The sequence below is a fragment of the Jatropha curcas genome, chromosome 1 (genome assembly GCF_041381405.1).
Source record: "Jatropha curcas cultivar XTBG-Jc1 chromosome 1, XTBG_Jcur_1.0, whole genome shotgun sequence".
In the NCBI taxonomy this organism is placed as follows: domain Eukaryota; kingdom Viridiplantae; phylum Streptophyta; class Magnoliopsida; order Malpighiales; family Euphorbiaceae; genus Jatropha; species Jatropha curcas.
Genome location: NC_143151.1, coordinates 32,836,052 through 32,854,152, shown reverse-complemented (window position 1 = coordinate 32,854,152; position 18,101 = coordinate 32,836,052). Strand labels below are relative to the sequence as shown.

Genomic DNA, 18,101 nt, shown 5'->3' with positions numbered 1-18,101 from the left:
AATAGAATATTGAAATTCAGAAAAAAAAAAAAAAAAAACTATATATTTTCTTGTTAAACCCAGTTTTATCGTAAGATTTTATTCAAGAGAGATTTTCTAAAGAGATTTCAGTAGCTGTCTGAAGATAGTAATTAGAGAATTAGACAATAAGCTTAAGTTTCTCGTAAACTTCAGCCAAGTGGCACTAAATATGATTGTTAGCAATAGAAATACAATTAGAGTACTTGACTCTTTTCTTTCCTAGGTTCATATTATCTACTCTCGAGCTGTGCCCATGGTGTTGGGAGTAATTTCTTATAGCTTTGAAATTCTCTGTGTGTTCATTCTTACTCTCTCCTACTAGACTTCAATTCGAGGACGAATTGTCTTAAGGGGGGAAGACTGAAACAACCCGAATTTTTATTTTCAAAACATTTTCCAATTAAATTTAATGAACCGACAGCCTAGAAATTTATATTAGTATTTTAGTGCGAACACTGTGAGAAACCAAACCGAAAACCGATTGAAAAAGCCGTAAACCAGTTGAAAATCAAAGATTTGGGCCGAACCGAATCAAATCGAACCGGTTTGACCCAGACCATCTAGAATTCTCTTCTTCCTCTATTTCCAGCGTATGCCTCACTTTCCTCACCCATATTTTTCCTACGCCTTCGACCACCGCGTAGCACCACCAGTGCCACCGCCATCCTCTCCTCTCTTCTTCTTCTTCTTCTTCTTCTTCTTCTTCTCCTTTCTTTTTCTTCTTCTTCTTCCATTCTTTCTTTCCTTTTCCCTTCACTGCATCTGCGTCCTTGGCGAGACAGAGCTGTAGCAGCGCCGCGCGACACCTCCAGCTCAATCGGACTCCTCCGCGCGCCACATCCAGCCGCTCCACGTCGCAGCGACTCCACCAGCTCCCTGGATCAGATCGCGCGGCACGAGCAGACCCGGCCTCCCTCTGCCTTCGATCGCGCAAGCATCGCGCCGCATCCAGCTCGTCGCGCCATCGCCACTGCCCAGCCATCGCTCCAACGTGCCTCCGACCACCAGAAATGAGCCTGTCCAGCTCCTTCGCGCTGCCTCCGCCTCCCTCCGCCACTGCCAGTCAACCTCCGGCCACCAGCCTTCATTTCCGGTTAATCAAAATTCCGGTAATAATATATATTGGGTATAATTTAATTTTAGTAATATTAGTTAATTAAATTAATTTTATTATTTGTAGTTAATTAATTTAGTTAATTTAATTTAGTAATTGTGAGTAGTTAATTGAGTTATAATGTAAGTGTTGATTAATTCAAATTACTTGGTTAATTCACGAATTTAATTCTAGTAATAAATAAATTGTTAGGAAATTATGGTTTATGGAATTAAAGAAAAATTTATGAATTAATGTTGATATGGATTATAGGATGTTAAGAATCTAAGTTTTGATGGGAAATGAGTGAAATTTGTGTGTATATATATAAGTCTAAGTTATGGAGAACCTATTGCATTTGGTAGGGAGTAGCTATTGCAGGTAATCGTTACCATTTTTATATGAACTAACGAAGGAATGGATATATTGTTAATATTTTTGTGATGTATACCATTGGTTAATGCTCAATAGCTTCAATCTTGTTAGGTAACGATCGATGGTAAACATAATTTACTATAATCTAGAAATTGTATTTTCGTGGCAAGATGAAGGAAATTTAGGAAGCTTTAGTTATATGTTCAAGTTGTGAGTTGGGTTACCTAGTAGAAGTATTTATGAAATTGTAATTTAATTGAAGCATTGGTTCTTAGTAGCTAGTTTAGAATTTTAGTAAATGTTTAAAGATGTTGTTTATACCTTAAGCAAGGATGATGAAATAAAGGTTTAATAAGGAGTTTTATAATAGTTAGAAGCTAATTAACTTCTGTTTATATGTATATGTATAAACGATTTCATTTATTTGTCAATTAGCTAAAAAAAAGCTGATTATATTTACGTAAAGCAATGAATGTTCAATAATATTATTGGAACATGTTTGGAGGTTATTATAAGTTGTGAATTAATAATTGAATGTTGACAATATTATTTAGATGGAGGAAGGGAAATTTAACTGTCTGATCGCCCGACGGATGGGCTGTGTGCATTAGTTGATAAATATATATAATATTGTGATATTTGAGCAGGTAGATAGTCCAATTTTTAGGGGAGGTGCTGCCGAAATTTCTATAGAACTTAGACTTGTTTTAATTAACAATATAATTAATAGTTTATTTAGATTAATTCTATAACTTGTTATGATTATTTTACTATTATCATGATTGTTCATTTAATTATTCAATTATTTATTTATTTCATCATTGTTGTTTATTGTCAATATTATTTATTTATTTATTTATTTGTTTGTTTGCATTTGAGTATGAATGTCTAATCGTGCATTACATTTCGATATGTAGTTGATCAATATGTCTGCATTTAATTGCAATGTTTGATTAACTGTGTTGTGATAATGCTATGCTTTGTTTGTGTGGAGTTGGGATGAAGTGGGTCACCATGGGTTTGTGAGACCGTTACCGTTATATGGATCCATTACCGTTAGCCGGGTAAATGGGAGATCGGCGCCCCCGTGTGCACCTACCGTTACCGTTACCGTTACCGTTACCGTTAACCACAGGTTGGCTTCTCGTCGTTGCGCACCGGACAGTCTAGATTTGATCGCAGCCCGCAGGGTGGCCTCCTGTTGTGAGCGCTTGATGATCTAGATTGGATGGAGACCACCGGGTTGCCTCCTGTTGGTATTAAAAAGAAAAGAGAGGATAGAAAAACAATGAGAGGGCTGGTCAAGTGAGGATTAGACCGGTCGGCCAGTATGGGGGATCGGCTCCCTGGTGCACATGTGAGAGGATGAGCCATGTGGGAGGACGGCTCATCGGGGGTTCGGTGACTCCACTGACTAATTTCCACGTGATGTGATTATATGAAGATGTTAATGATTGTGAGTGCTGGTGATTTGCCATTTGTGTGACCGGCTGCGTGAGCATATAGCTAGTCGGATGACTAGATCGATATATTTACACATTTGTGTGACTGCATGTGTTGTGTGATAATTATTTCTGCTTAGAAAACTCACAAGTCTTGCTTGATTTTTTTTTTCAGGAAGTAAGTTTTTCTTTAATCCGATTTAGGCTATGTTTCTTCGGCGCAGGGCAATAGAGAAATTTTCCTAATCCCATAATTATTTCACTATGTAATTATGTGTATAAAAAGCTATGTATACCAAAGAGTTAGTGAACTCCGCAGTTATAGGATTTGTATATTTTTAGTCGTATATTATTATAGATGAAATCATTCTGTGAGCATATATTATAAATATTGTATTGTAAGCAGGGTAATTTGTAAATGTTTAAGATGTTTTAAATTTGGGCCGAGGTTTAATAGAATCTTGCGGTTTATTTTCCAATCAGTATGGGCTGAATGTTAAAAAATTATATTGAGATAGTAAATTTTTAGTGTTTCAGGCTTACTACGGGCCTCGGGGGCCTTAAGCTTACCTGGGCCCTAGTGCCGGTCCGGCCCATGGATTCGGGTCGTGACAAAGTTGGTATCAGAGCTTAGGTTAGGGATTCTAGGACACAACTGCGGAGTATAGGAAATTTCTTTATGTTGGGATCGGCCGTAACCAGCATAAGGAAGGAAACTTGTGATTTTCCCCTCCAGGGATGGTGGACGCACTAGACCCTATGAGGTGGGAAAATCCACACCTATTGTGTAGATCAATAGGCTATAGAAGAAGTAATTCAAGGTTTGAGGTGAAAACACTGGACAATAAGATACATCTATCGCAGTACCTATAGGGGCTAGAATGGTATCAACCCTTAAGTTAGGGAATAGAGTAATACCTGATGGTAGTGGATTGGCCTGATCACCCAGTACACTACTTTTCATGTGAACTCTATTCCTGTCAGTTGTAGGATTTACATATATTTAATCGTGAATTAACATAGACAAAATAATTCTGTAAGCCATATTAGAATGTGATGTATTGTAAACTAGGCCCGAACTATAGAATGCTGTAGAAGATAAACTTGGGCCGAGAAATAATAGAATATTGAAATTCAGAAAAAAAAAAAAAAAAACTATATATTTTCTTGTTAAACCCAGTTTTATCGTAAGATTTTATTCAAGAGAGATTTTCTAAAGAGATTTCAGTAGCTGTCTGAAGATAGTAATTAGAGAATTAGACAATAAGCTTAAGTTTCTCGTAAACTTCAGCCAAGTGGCACTAAATATGATTGTTAGCAATAGAAATACAATTAGAGTACTTGACTCTTTTCTTTCCTAGGTTCATATTATCTACTCTCGAGCTGTGCCCATGGTGTTGGGAGTAATTTCTTATAGCTTTGAAATTCTCTGTGTGTTCATTCTTACTCTCTCCTACTAGACTTCAATTCGAGGACGAATTGTCTTAAGGGGGGAAGACTGAAACAACCCGAATTTTTATTTTCAAAACATTTTCCAATTAAATTTAATGAACCGACAGCCTAGAAATTTATATTAGTATTTTAGTGCGAACACTGTGAGAAACCAAACCGAAAACCGATTGAAAAAGCCGTAAACCAGTTGAAAATCAAAGATTTGGGCCGAACCGAATCAAATCGAACCGGTTTGACCCAGACCATCTAGAATTCTCTTCTTCCTCTATTTCCAGCGTATGCCTCACTTTCCTCACCCATATTTTTCCTACGCCTTCGACCACCGCGTAGCACCACCAGTGCCACCGCCATCCTCTCCTCTCTTCTTCTTCTTCTTCTTCTTCTTCTTCTTCTCCTTTCTTTTTCTTCTTCTTCTTCCATTCTTTCTTTCCTTTTCCCTTCACTGCATCTGCGTCCTTGGCGAGACAGAGCTGTAGCAGCGCCGCGCGACACCTCCAGCTCAATCGGACTCCTCCGCGCGCCACATCCAGCCGCTCCACGTCGCAGCGACTCCACCAGCTCCCTGGATCAGATCGCGCGGCACGAGCAGACCCGGCCTCCCTCTGCCTTCGATCGCGCAAGCATCGCGCCGCATCCAGCTCGTCGCGCCATCGCCACTGCCCAGCCATCGCTCCAACGTGCCTCCGACCACCAGAAATGAGCCTGTCCAGCTCCTTCGCGCTGCCTCCGCCTCCCTCCGCCACTGCCAGTCAACCTCCGGCCACCAGCCTTCATTTCCGGTTAATCAAAATTCCGGTAATAATATATATTGGGTATAATTTAATTTTAGTAATATTAGTTAATTAAATTAATTTTATTATTTGTAGTTAATTAATTTAGTTAATTTAATTTAGTAATTGTGAGTAGTTAATTGAGTTATAATGTAAGTGTTGATTAATTCAAATTACTTGGTTAATTCACGAATTTAATTCTAGTAATAAATAAATTGTTAGGAAATTATGGTTTATGGAATTAAAGAAAAATTTATGAATTAATGTTGATATGGATTATAGGATGTTAAGAATCTAAGTTTTGATGGGAAATGAGTGAAATTTGTGTGTATATATATAAGTCTAAGTTATGGAGAACCTATTGCATTTGGTAGGGAGTAGCTATTGCAGGTAATCGTTACCATTTTTATATGAACTAACGAAGGAATGGATATATTGTTAATATTTTTGTGATGTATACCATTGGTTAATGCTCAATAGCTTCAATCTTGTTAGGTAACGATCGATGGTAAACATAATTTACTATAATCTAGAAATTGTATTTTCGTGGCAAGATGAAGGAAATTTAGGAAGCTTTAGTTATATGTTCAAGTTGTGAGTTGGGTTACCTAGTAGAAGTATTTATGAAATTGTAATTTAATTGAAGCATTGGTTCTTAGTAGCTAGTTTAGAATTTTAGTAAATGTTTAAAGATGTTGTTTATACCTTAAGCAAGGATGATGAAATAAAGGTTTAATAAGGAGTTTTATAATAGTTAGAAGCTAATTAACTTCTGTTTATATGTATATGTATAAACGATTTCATTTATTTGTCAATTAGCTAAAAAAAAGCTGATTATATTTACGTAAAGCAATGAATGTTCAATAATATTATTGGAACATGTTTGGAGGTTATTATAAGTTGTGAATTAATAATTGAATGTTGACAATATTATTTAGATGGAGGAAGGGAAATTTAACTGTCTGATCGCCCGACGGATGGGCTGTGTGCATTAGTTGATAAATATATATAATATTGTGATATTTGAGCAGGTAGATAGTCCAATTTTTAGGGGAGGTGCTGCCGAAATTTCTATAGAACTTAGACTTGTTTTAATTAACAATATAATTAATAGTTTATTTAGATTAATTCTATAACTTGTTATGATTATTTTACTATTATCATGATTGTTCATTTAATTATTCAATTATTTATTTATTTCATCATTGTTGTTTATTGTCAATATTATTTATTTATTTATTTATTTGTTTGTTTGCATTTGAGTATGAATGTCTAATCGTGCATTACATTTCGATATGTAGTTGATCAATATGTCTGCATTTAATTGCAATGTTTGATTAACTGTGTTGTGATAATGCTATGCTTTGTTTGTGTGGAGTTGGGATGAAGTGGGTCACCATGGGTTTGTGAGACCGTTACCGTTATATGGATCCATTACCGTTAGCCGGGTAAATGGGAGATCGGCGCCCCCGTGTGCACCTACCGTTACCGTTACCGTTACCGTTACCGTTAACCACAGGTTGGCTTCTCGTCGTTGCGCACCGGACAGTCTAGATTTGATCGCAGCCCGCAGGGTGGCCTCCTGTTGTGAGCGCTTGATGATCTAGATTGGATGGAGACCACCGGGTTGCCTCCTGTTGGTATTAAAAAGAAAAGAGAGGATAGAAAAACAATGAGAGGGCTGGTCAAGTGAGGATTAGACCGGTCGGCCAGTATGGGGGATCGGCTCCCTGGTGCACATGTGAGAGGATGAGCCATGTGGGAGGACGGCTCATCGGGGGTTCGGTGACTCCACTGACTAATTTCCACGTGATGTGATTATATGAAGATGTTAATGATTGTGAGTGCTGGTGATTTGCCATTTGTGTGACCGGCTGCGTGAGCATATAGCTAGTCGGATGACTAGATCGATATATTTACACATTTGTGTGACTGCATGTGTTGTGTGATAATTATTTCTGCTTAGAAAACTCACAAGTCTTGCTTGATTTTTTTTTTCAGGAAGTAAGTTTTTCTTTAATCCGATTTAGGCTATGTTTCTTCGGCGCAGGGCAATAGAGAAATTTTCCTAATCCCATAATTATTTCACTATGTAATTATGAGTATAAAAAGCTATGTATACCAAAGAGTTAGTGAACTCCGCAGTTATAGGATTTGTATATTTTTAGTCGTATATTATTATAGATGAAATCATTCTGTGAGCATATATTATAAATATTGTATTGTAAGCAGGGTAATTTGTAAATGTTTAAGATGTTTTAAATTTGGGCCGAGGTTTAATAGAATCTTGCGGTTTATTTTCCAATCAGTATGGGCTGAATGTTAAAAAATTATATTGAGATAGTAAATTTTTAGTGTTTCAGGCTTACTACGGGCCTCGGGGGCCTTAAGCTTACCTGGGCCCTAGTGCCGGTCCGGCCCATGGATTCGGGTCGTGACACCTATCCATGTCTTTGTTGTTTTGATTCACGTGTGACTTGTAACTATCATTAGGACCTCTTTTCTTTATCTTTTGTTGTTATTTGCTACTTTTCTTTTGATTTTAGTTTAAGGTTGCTTAATTATTTCATAATTGGAATAATTAAATACAATTTCAGGGTGAGAACATAAAATTGAAGAGTCTCATAGCTCAGCTTGGGAAGCCATTAAATTGGACTGATTACCATTTACACAGAAGGTAATTAAATTATATGCTATGATTTTCTTGATTAGTTTATTAATTTTTTTTAATTTATATAATTAAACAGGTAATCAAGGAATAACAATTATTATATATAATTAAGGAATATCGCAAGAGTGCACACGTGTGGGGCATCAACAAGACCGACACGTTTGTCCTCTTCCACATAATATATATATATTGCAAATATAGACCATAGATATATATATATTTTCAATTTTGAGGGTACCCATTTAATTATATTCTATGATCACTCATTTTTACTTCTATTTTATTTTAATTTTTACCTTAGCATGGCCATGTATTGGTTACTTGAGGTTTGTCAATTATTTGTGGATATGGGTCCTAGTGAACAAGTAATTCCATTTTAAAAATATATAAAGATAACCATTGAGGAAAGGAAAACTATCAATTTCAACTTAGAAAAGGCTAAAAAGAAAATAAATATGTGTAATTAGAATCATGATCACATAAAATATAATTAATTTGCATCTATCATTTTAACATATGTTATTAAAGATGAGATGAGAAGCATTAAGATACATAATGGCCAATTAAGATGAAAACGACGTCATTTTCAGAAAGAACATTGGTTATAAGTACTTAACAAATGCATTCCACTAAAATCCACTAAAATGAAAAAAAAAAAGAAATAAAGAAAACTTGGTTACATATGAATGAGCCCCTTAGGCCCACTGTTTATCATTTGCTGAAGCCCAAAACTTGGTTTTGCAATTTCATCTTTCGAAAGGCACAAGTACAAGCGCCCAAAGGGAGACCAAACTAAGCCCTAAACGACGCATTTTAATTTATGCAGAATGTGTCGTTTCTTTCACTTTCTTGGTTATAAAAAAAACAGAATAGACAGAATCTGGAGTGAACCAAAAACAAGCAGCAGCAGGTGCGGATCTCTTCTCCTTATTCGAAGAAATCTCGATCAAAGCCCTCAAAACACACACACAAAACGAACTTTTTAAATCATCATCTTCCACTAAAATGAAAAAAAAAAAAAAGAAATAAAGAAAACTTGGTTACATATGAATGAGCCCCTTAGGCCCATGTTTATCATTTGCTGAAGCCCAAAACTTGGTTTTGCAATTTCATCTTTCGAAAGGCGCGAGTACAAGGGCCCAAAGGGAGACCAAACTAAGCCCTGAACGACGCATTTGAATTTACATAGAATGTGTCGTTTCTTTCACTTTCTTGGTTATAAAAAAAAACAGAATAGACAGGATCTGGAGTGAACCAAAAACAAGCAGCAGCAGGTGCAGGTCTCTTCTCCTTATTCGAAGAAATCTCGATCAAAGCCCTCAAAACACACACACAAAATGAACTTTTTAAATCATCATCTTCCACTAAAATGAAAAAAAAAAAAAAGAAATAAAGAAAACTTGGTTACATGTGAATGAGCCCCTTAGGCCCAATGTTTATCATTTGCTGAAGCCCAAAACTTGGTTTTGCAATTTCATCTTTCGAAAGGCGCGAGTACAAGGGCCTAAAGGGAGACCAAACTAAGCCCTGAACGACGCATTTGAATTTACGCAGAATGTGTCGTTTCTTTCACTTTCTTGGTTATAAAAAAAACAAAATAGGCAGGATGTGGAGTGAACCAAAAACAAGCAGTAGCAGGTGCGGGTCTCTTCTCCTTATTCGAAGAAATCTCGATCGAAGCCCTCAAAACACACACGCAAAATGAACTTTTTAAATCATCGTCTTCCACTAAAATGAAAAAAAGAAATAAAGAAATAAAGAAAACTTGGTTACATATGAATGAGCCCCTGAGGCCCAATGTTTATCATTTGCTGAAGCCCAAAACTTGGTTTTGCAATTTCATCTTTCGAAAGGCGGGAGTACAAGGGCAGGCCTAAAGGGAGACCAAACTAAGCCCTGAATGTGTCGTTTCTTTCACTTTCTTGGTTCTAAAAAAACAGAATAGGCAGGATGTGGAGTGAACCAAAAACAAGCAGCAGCAGGTGCGGGTCTGTTCTCCTTATTCGAAGAAATCTCGATCAAAGCCCCCCAAAACACATAAAATGAACTTTTTAAATCATCATCTTTCACAGGTTTTGCTTCTTTCTATCTTTTTTTTTTTGGCGTATTTCATTGTTATTGTTCAATAATTGTTCATATCTTGGCATTTTATCTTATGTTTCTCTCTTATCTTCTTTATTTCCTTTGTTTTTGCTGATTTTAATTCTATTTGTTGTTATTAATTTTATCATATTGTTTAGAAATTGGAATGTGGATTTCGCTTAATTTCATGCAAAAGTTTATCTCAGTACAGGTTTAGATACCCTTCTTGTATTTGTTCTTTGTTAGTAGAACTTTATTAATTCAGATTTTTGGAGTTTTTAAAAAATTATTTAGGACCAAACTTCAGATATAAATGGAAGATTCGTCTGGTGTAATTTCAGTAGGGTTTTTTTTTGGGTATTTTTGGCCGTCTTAGGAATAGAAAATGTAATAGCAAGGGAGGTAATGTTTCTAGGTTTTGTATGCTACTATTTTGGAGTTGAGAATGGACAATGAATTCAAAACTTTTAGAGTGGGACTTTTGCAAATTGTTTGGAATGCTTGTGTCTTGTAAGTCGGATGTTGATTCCATATAATCCCATTTTAAGCTCCTCTAGATTAGGTAGTTGGTAGATATGGTACTGTTCTCTTTGATGGACATGTTCGTTGTTAATCTAAATTTCACTACTATGTTACCAGGAGGAAAATACTTCATGCAGATATTGGAGGGAGGGAGATTATCTATAATCATTTGGATGGGATTTCGATTTGTTTTTAAATTGGATAGTTGATTAAGCCCTGTGATAGTTGGCATTCTGTTGATCCTAGTGGGGTTTCTAGTGATGATAATTCATTCTTATTTTGATACTAGGCGAACTGCGTGGTTTGGGGATCTGATGGAAACTTAAAAATTGTTGGATCTAGCATCAACATGGTTAAAGAAAAATGGAGCTATTATGTAGTTTCTTTCTCAGGGTTTCAGAAAATGACTTATGACGTGCATTTTAGGTAGTTGTGGATTTCTGAGGAAAAGTTTGTATGATTTGCATTATGAGGGGATTGGTTACCATAGTCCATCTGTTTTGTATTCCTTCCCTTCCCTACCCTTCCCTTCGCTCTGTTTTGTTTTAAATAGTAATCTCTAGTTTAAAAAAAAAGTTTCATTACTTTTTTTTTAAGCCTTGGATGCCTGACTATTACTCCTTCCTTTTTGATTTTTTTATTAAAAAAAAAAATTGAATTGGCTCAAGCATAACAGGTATGTATTGATCTCTGTTGTTTTATGTTTAAACCCCTGGAAGAAATATTGGATCGGCATTTAAAGTTGAGCCGATTCAATTTGTTTTAAAGAATTGAAGGTATATGAAGGCATTTATACACTTTGCCTCAGATTTATAGGTTTCTTCATTATAAATTTATGCTTTTTAAAGAAAACAGACCATTATCCTAATTTTGATGTAGTTTTTTTTATGGTTTTTGAATTTTGTTGCGTCTCTTTTGAGTTCCCGCAAGTATACGGATCGCAACGTAGTAATAAAAAGATCGATCCCACGAGGAACGAGTTGAGTCCACTTGCTACTTTATTCTTAATGATGTGTTTACAGATATAAGAATACAATAGTGATTAATTTCTATTTATGCTAAGACTAATGTTTAATTAAATTAAAAGACAAGTGTATAGTCAAATACTTAGAATAATTAATCATGCACGGTATTTTCCCTTTTCTATTCAAAAGCTTGTAATATACAATAAAGAATTCTTTAATTACATATGGTATAATATAATTCAACTTCTCAGTATAGAATTATACTTTCTATTATATGTATTTCTACATATACTAAAATCCCTATCTTGTTGAATATTAAACCTAATTCTTATTCTTTGATTATTTCAATAAGACAAATTTAACTCCAACAGAAATAAGTGAAATATGCATATGCAAATTCAATTCAATGAATTAAATCTCTTTGATCTTTACTAAACTATTTCCTTCTGAGAATATAATCTAGTAACTTTGATTAAACAAGATCAAAAGATAACTTAAAGAATTTTTACTGAATGCTACCAATTAAATATTGTTGCTTTGCATAGAAGAGTTATGAAGAACAACATACAATAAGTCTATGAAACAAGAGAAAGAATGAATCTAACTCAAGCCTCCGGAGGTCGTCACACCTCGAGGAACTTCTTGGTGTTCTTGGCATAATCAATAACAAGTGACTTTCGTCAATCTTGCTCTAAGTACTACTAACACACTTCTCCTAATACAATCTAAGTGTTTTGTGAATCTAACTCTGAATAAGAATCAATTCTGTATCTATCTTTTTGTCTCCTTTGCTTCATTTTGATTGCTATTTATAGAGGAGGAGAGTGATGGTGGTGTTGGTAGTGATTGGTTGGTCAAGAGGTGCTTGAGGTGACTTCTCTTGGGAGGAGTCCCGACCCTTGCATGGAAAGATATGATTCTCTGATGAAAAGGCAGCAATCACGTCTCTTGGAAATCTCGACTCGCGCTCGCGCTGGTGAAGGTCGCGCTCGCGACTTCTGCTCCAAATGCTCCTGCCTCTCAAAAGTTCTGTTCGCGCTCGCGCATATGTAAGGCGCGCTTGCGAATTTCGCTGGCAAACTTTCTGCCTTTCAAAGGTACTTTCTCGCGCTCGTGCAGATGCAAGGCGCGCTCCCGTCTTCTAGTCCAATTGCTTCTGACACTCGGATCGCGTATGTGAATGTCGCGCTCGCGACTTCCTTTTTCTGGGCGTGGGTTGCGCGTGCGTCCTCTGGTAGCGTTTTCCTTTGTTGCGACTTGCTTCACGGCGCGAGGGCTGGTTTAAGGATTCTTTTCCATGTTTCAACTTGTTTTGGCCCTATTTTTGTATAGAACAAATCTTTGATCTAACTGTGTTCCTGAAAATTACTTTGAAACAAAACAACACGAACAAACGTAAAATGTACAAAAACAATCATGCATTCATGCAATTTATATCAGAATAACATAACAAGATTTGCCCGCTTTGCGAGGCTATCAATTCCCCCACACTTAGCTCTTTGCTTGTCCCTAAGCAAAATATTTATCCTTCTTTTTGAACTTCATGTTGATCATGTTTGTTTTTATCCGTTGATTTAGACTTCTTAAGTAATCTACCAAAGATAAGAGATTTATGTATTTTATGAACCAAGTAGTGTAAAATGAATATGACAAGTAAAAATTTCAAAATAGCAAACAGAAATCTAAAGTATAAGAAATCTAGCCATTTTAAGAAATGAGATAGGCAATCCTCCATCCTTAGAATGCAAAGAATAGGAAGCACTTTAGATAGCATACATGTATTGTTTCTTATCTCAAGGCATTTTTAGGTAGTCTTATTTCTGTCTTACTAAGTGGTTGCATTTTATGCTCCATACCACTTTTTTTTTTTTTTTTTAACTTTTACTTTTGTGGTTGCATTTTATGCTCCATACCACATTTTTCTTTTGCTTATCATTTTTCTTACCTTTGATGGGCTCTCTGATCCTAATATATTGATTGGTGGTGTCATGCTGGGGGTTAGAAAGTGTAGATATTTATCTTTTTCCAAAATTTGGAGTTCATGCCGTTCCCTTCAAATATCTTTTCGGGCATCTGATCTCTCTTTGGCTTGCAAGGGAGAACTGACTTGGATTTTGAGGGGAGCACCTTCTCTTGACTTGCCTATCTCAGTACCCAGTTCCTTATTATTTTATTTTGGTGGCAGATGTTAGGATGTAAAATATGTAATCAATTATGACTTTCCTGGATCCCTTGAGGGTTATGTTCACTGGATTGGTCGAACTGGAAGGGCTGGAGCAAAAGGAACAGCCTACACTTTCTTCACAGCTTCAAATGCCAGATTTGCTAAGGAACTTATCACCATACTTGAGGAAGCTGGGCAGAAGGTCAGTCCAGAATTGACTGCAATGGGTCGTGGTGCACCTCCTCCTCCAGGTTGGTTGACTGTAGGAAGTTTTTTGGATGCATATACCTTTTTTAGGTAATATGGTGGAAATTGATATTCTGAACATGTCTTTGTTGCAACTGAAGTCTGACTTTGTAATTATAAGCTTAAAGGGACAGTTGTATAACTTGACAATCATTGCTGCTATATTTTTATTGTCCTGTACTATACAAGTTCCAAAATCACAAAGGAGATTTTGAGAATGCAAGATCTGCCACTGCTGTTACCTGTTGGTCTAATAAACAATGAAATTGATAGGTCTAGTAAAATATTTTCCTTTCGTTTCGTTTCTTTTCTTTTTCTTTTGTAAGTTTGTGTCAAATCTTGCAATCTTGGATGAACTATGATTTTATGATCACACCATTTTTCCCCAGTCATTAACACTATTGCAGACTGATTAGCTAATCATATGACCTGATGATAGCACTGTTTCCCATGTAATGTATAAATATGTTCTTAGTTGCTAAAGCCTTGTTTTGTTTTTGCATCTGATGAATCAGGTTATGGAAGTTTCCGGGAACGTGGGAGGGGTTATGGTGGTGGCCGCTCATGGAGCTAATTTATGAGATCAATAACTGAAGGGAAAATTTATGTCCAGAGCATTGATACCTGAGATGTCATGCCTAAACGTTGTTCCATTTTAGCTTTTTTTTTTTTTTTTTTTTTCAAATTTCATTGTTAACTTCCTGAAAATATAGGGCTGTTAGTTCTGTAAGATATGACTTATTGAATGATCACCAGAGGTAATGTACTCTGTTGAAATCTGTACAATAGTTTAAAGATTCATATGTTCACTCATTAACAGTACAGACACAAGCCTACAACTTGAGCCAATTAAATTTAAGTCGTTCTGTAATTGAATTATATGATTTTTTTTTTTTTTTTTTTTTTTTGAGAAGGAATTTTATGATGGGGTACATGGTATTTGTTGTAGCTTAGATTTGGATTTAATCGAAAACTCATAATTTAAAAGTGAAAAAAGGCTAAATTTTCTAATTTTTTGATCATAATTTATTAAAGCAATCAAAATAAATAAAAAAATGAACCTTTTTAATAAATTTTAAAAATGTAAAATTTGAGATCGTTTTTCATAATCATTTTAATTCAATAGGAGGTCCATTCTTTAAAACTAATTTTCAGGACAATTGAAAAATTACTATCTTTAAAACTAAATTACAAAAAAAAAAAAAAAAAAAAAAAAAAAAAAAAAAAGGTCCATTCTTTCCATTTGAAGACATAAGCATCCAGGATAATAGAAACAGAAGCAGTATTATTAAGTATTAAGTAGAACAAAAACAGTCTCAGTCGCGCGGTATCGGGGAAGTAGGAAGAAGCGAGTCTGAGAACGAAGAAATCTGATATCAGAAGACACAATGAGCGAGGCAGGTCCAAAGCTCTACGCCAACAAGCCCAAGAAAGGTATCCAATCAAAGTCATCGCGAGTAAATTTGACAGCAACAACTCCCAAGATTCTTGATAACACTTTCTTATTTGTTTCTTCTTTTCAATTATTTGAGTTTGGTTTCGTTGTTGACTCGATTTCTTTTATTGCAATAACAGCGCAGCCTAAGCAATTTCAGGAGCAACTGAAGGCAAAAGATTTCTCTTCCCCAACACCAACACAGACACCGTATGCATCAGCATCTTCAGCTGCTGCTGAGTCGTACAGAATGGGGTCTCAGTCTACAGCTCCTCCTTCTCCTCAGCCTCCTAAGGAGTCCTTTGCTAGACGTTACAAATTCCTTTGGCCCCTTATCTTGACTGTCAATCTAACTGTTGGAGGTACTTTCTTTTCCCAAATTCTACTCATTTCTGTTTGTATGTCAGGCATATTTAATGGTTTGATGCTGGCAATACTGAAATGGGTATCTTGATTTTGGATAGGAGAGGTTTATTATTATCATTTAGTACTATTGTTTACTGTATCTGCTGATAAGGTAACTTTGAGCCGGTGAAAGATTTAAAGGCCTCGGTTTTTCTTAGGGATTCTTGAATTTCTTTTGGCTTCTGAAGGGAGGATATTTGTCTAGTTCTATATGTCTATTGGCCTCGCATAATTTTTTTTAAATCATGCAATTGTAAAATGAGTATCTGGATTCTCTTTCTTGAAAACATTCTTGATTTTGTTATTGGAGGATAATAGGGTTCAGGGCTTTTGCTGGACATGTTGGTTTTTCAATTGCATTTCAAGGATCTCCTTTTCTTTGAGTAATTACTTAAACAGGTTCCAGTTGTAATTTCTGTTGACAATTGGAACCAGGTGGGAGCCAATAAGGTGTAAAGATTTGAGCATGATTTGGATAATAGATTCTAAGCAGAACTGCTTCTCTTGTTTGTATATAAAAGCAATGGTATGTGAATGATATCAATATTCCAAAACACACCAAGTAGTAATTTGTATCGGACTTGAAGTACAGGTTGTCATTATGGTGATATATTAATCATATTTGTGTACAGAAAATGCTTTTTTTTATCTCCAATTTTCCCAAATTTTCTTGCAACTAAAAGCCCATTTGGTTCAGTCTTTTCATGCTATAAGTAATCGTACAGTGCTTGACAGCCATTGGATTAGCTTGCAAATGAAGCTTCTAATAGATCATTGGAAAAAGAAATATTGCAAACTTCTTGATATTATCAATTCGCACGGACTAGATTTCCAACTGGTTAAAGCCTATGCTATGGGCAACCAAATAGTTGAGTTAGGCATGAATTTCCATATTTCAGAGATCTAATTCTTATGCACTTTGATCACTATATAGGCCTAAATATGAAAAATTGTGCAATCTTTTATCTACTTTTGCAGTAATGTTTGATGAAATTCCCATTTAACATGGCTTGAGTGCATGTATAATGAGCTCATGTTAGAATATCACTGCATTACATTAGCAAGTTAAGAATGCATCTTAAAAGGATTTACCTGCAGAGGTCAATGGGAGGAAAATGTTCGGCCTTTAACTTGGGGTGTGGTCCCATAGACGCATAACTGGAGAGAGAATGTGACATCTTGCAGTTATCCTGCTGGTGATTAATTAAATTGATCATATTCGGGAATTAAAGCTTCAATTATAGTAGAGAACAAGTTTTGGAGACTATTTGACATGCTAATATCTTGGAATTGGAGACTATTTATTTCAAATGAATAACCGAATACAGCTTGCAGTTGACTGTAGTGCAGCATATTGGGAAGGATTCTGATGGCTCTTTAAACATGTAAACTGTCAAAGGGCATCAGCAAATGAATGCTAGTCTCCCATGTGTGATTTAGTGATTGCATCAAAATTATCAAACTGTTTAGTTGTTTTGCTCTCAGTCAGCACCGTGTCAAGCCCATTTGAGTATCACATGCTACCTTATGTTCCATTGACCGTGGTATATTTTTCTTCACTAACTTCACATTGTTTTTATCTGCTTCATGCATTGTAAATTATAGTTTTCATTTCCATGAATGAGATGCTATGACAAGTGTGCATTTCAAAGTTCTCTGTTACTTCAATATTTTATAGTGACATGCCCTTACATCTGTTTGGGAATTCGTGAACATAAGATGTTGCTGCACACTTGCATAGCAAACTCTAATTTACAACGTTGAATGTTGTTCCATGTGACATAGTAAATATGCATGGTGCTGTGATAGTGTGATGTATGTGATGCTTTTTGACTCTATATTTTAGAAATTGAATCTGATTGGCTTTAAATTGCCTCTTTGAGCCATCGAGCGTGGCTGAAGCATCTCTTAGAACTGTATATGAGCCCATTTCACCTGTGAAACCAGCATAGTAGATCCATGGTACAGTAGACTGCAGCACACCAGATAAAGGAAGGCATGGCTATTTGTTCCTTCTCAAAATCATTGAATCTGTTGATAACAAAAGATCCTTCTGGCTTTCCTGAACAAATGACAGTGACAGGAGGAACCTATAGAAGCATTTCAGTAACAATTGAAGAAGTGATAGAATGATTCAAATACTTTATATGGCAAGGAAGAAAATCTGATGGCCATTCTTCTTCCATCCTATATCTGATTAGATAAGTGTGATTTGCTTCTTGAAAAGCACAACTCAGAATCTAACATCTGTCCCCTAATTCCAGTCTGTTGGGTCTATTTGATTACTTATTGAGTTCATAAAATTTTCATTAACTAGTACACCTAGGAATTTAACTCTTTGTTAGGTGCTCATTTCATATATATATATATATATATATATATATATATATTGCAGCATGACTATGCAGAGGATAATATCCATAAACTTATAATGATGGAAATAGATGAAACCATCTTT

The 18,101-nt window shown here is 35.7% G+C and overlaps 1 protein-coding gene and 1 long non-coding RNA gene across 2 annotated transcripts in view; both read left to right on the top strand.

Moving 5' to 3' along the window:
- Window positions 1-9,717: 9,717 nt before the first annotated feature.
- LOC119370048 (uncharacterized) lies at window positions 9,718-14,682 on the top strand. The gene is made up of 3 exons (XR_016322080.1): window positions 9,718-9,896; window positions 13,579-13,808; window positions 14,319-14,682. It is a non-coding gene; the product is annotated as an uncharacterized LOC119370048 (long non-coding RNA).
- Window positions 14,683-15,076: 394 nt separating this feature from the next.
- Window positions 15,077-18,101, top strand: part of LOC149499410 (uncharacterized) — a 4,440-nt gene continuing 1,415 nt past the window's right edge. Inside the window, exons 1-2 of the mRNA XM_089715600.1 lie at window positions 15,077-15,237; window positions 15,379-15,600. Of these exons, the coding sequence (XP_089571726.1) occupies window positions 15,192-15,237; window positions 15,379-15,600 (268 nt within the window). The 5' untranslated portion in view covers window positions 15,077-15,191. The remainder of the gene's footprint in view (window positions 15,238-15,378; window positions 15,601-18,101) is intronic.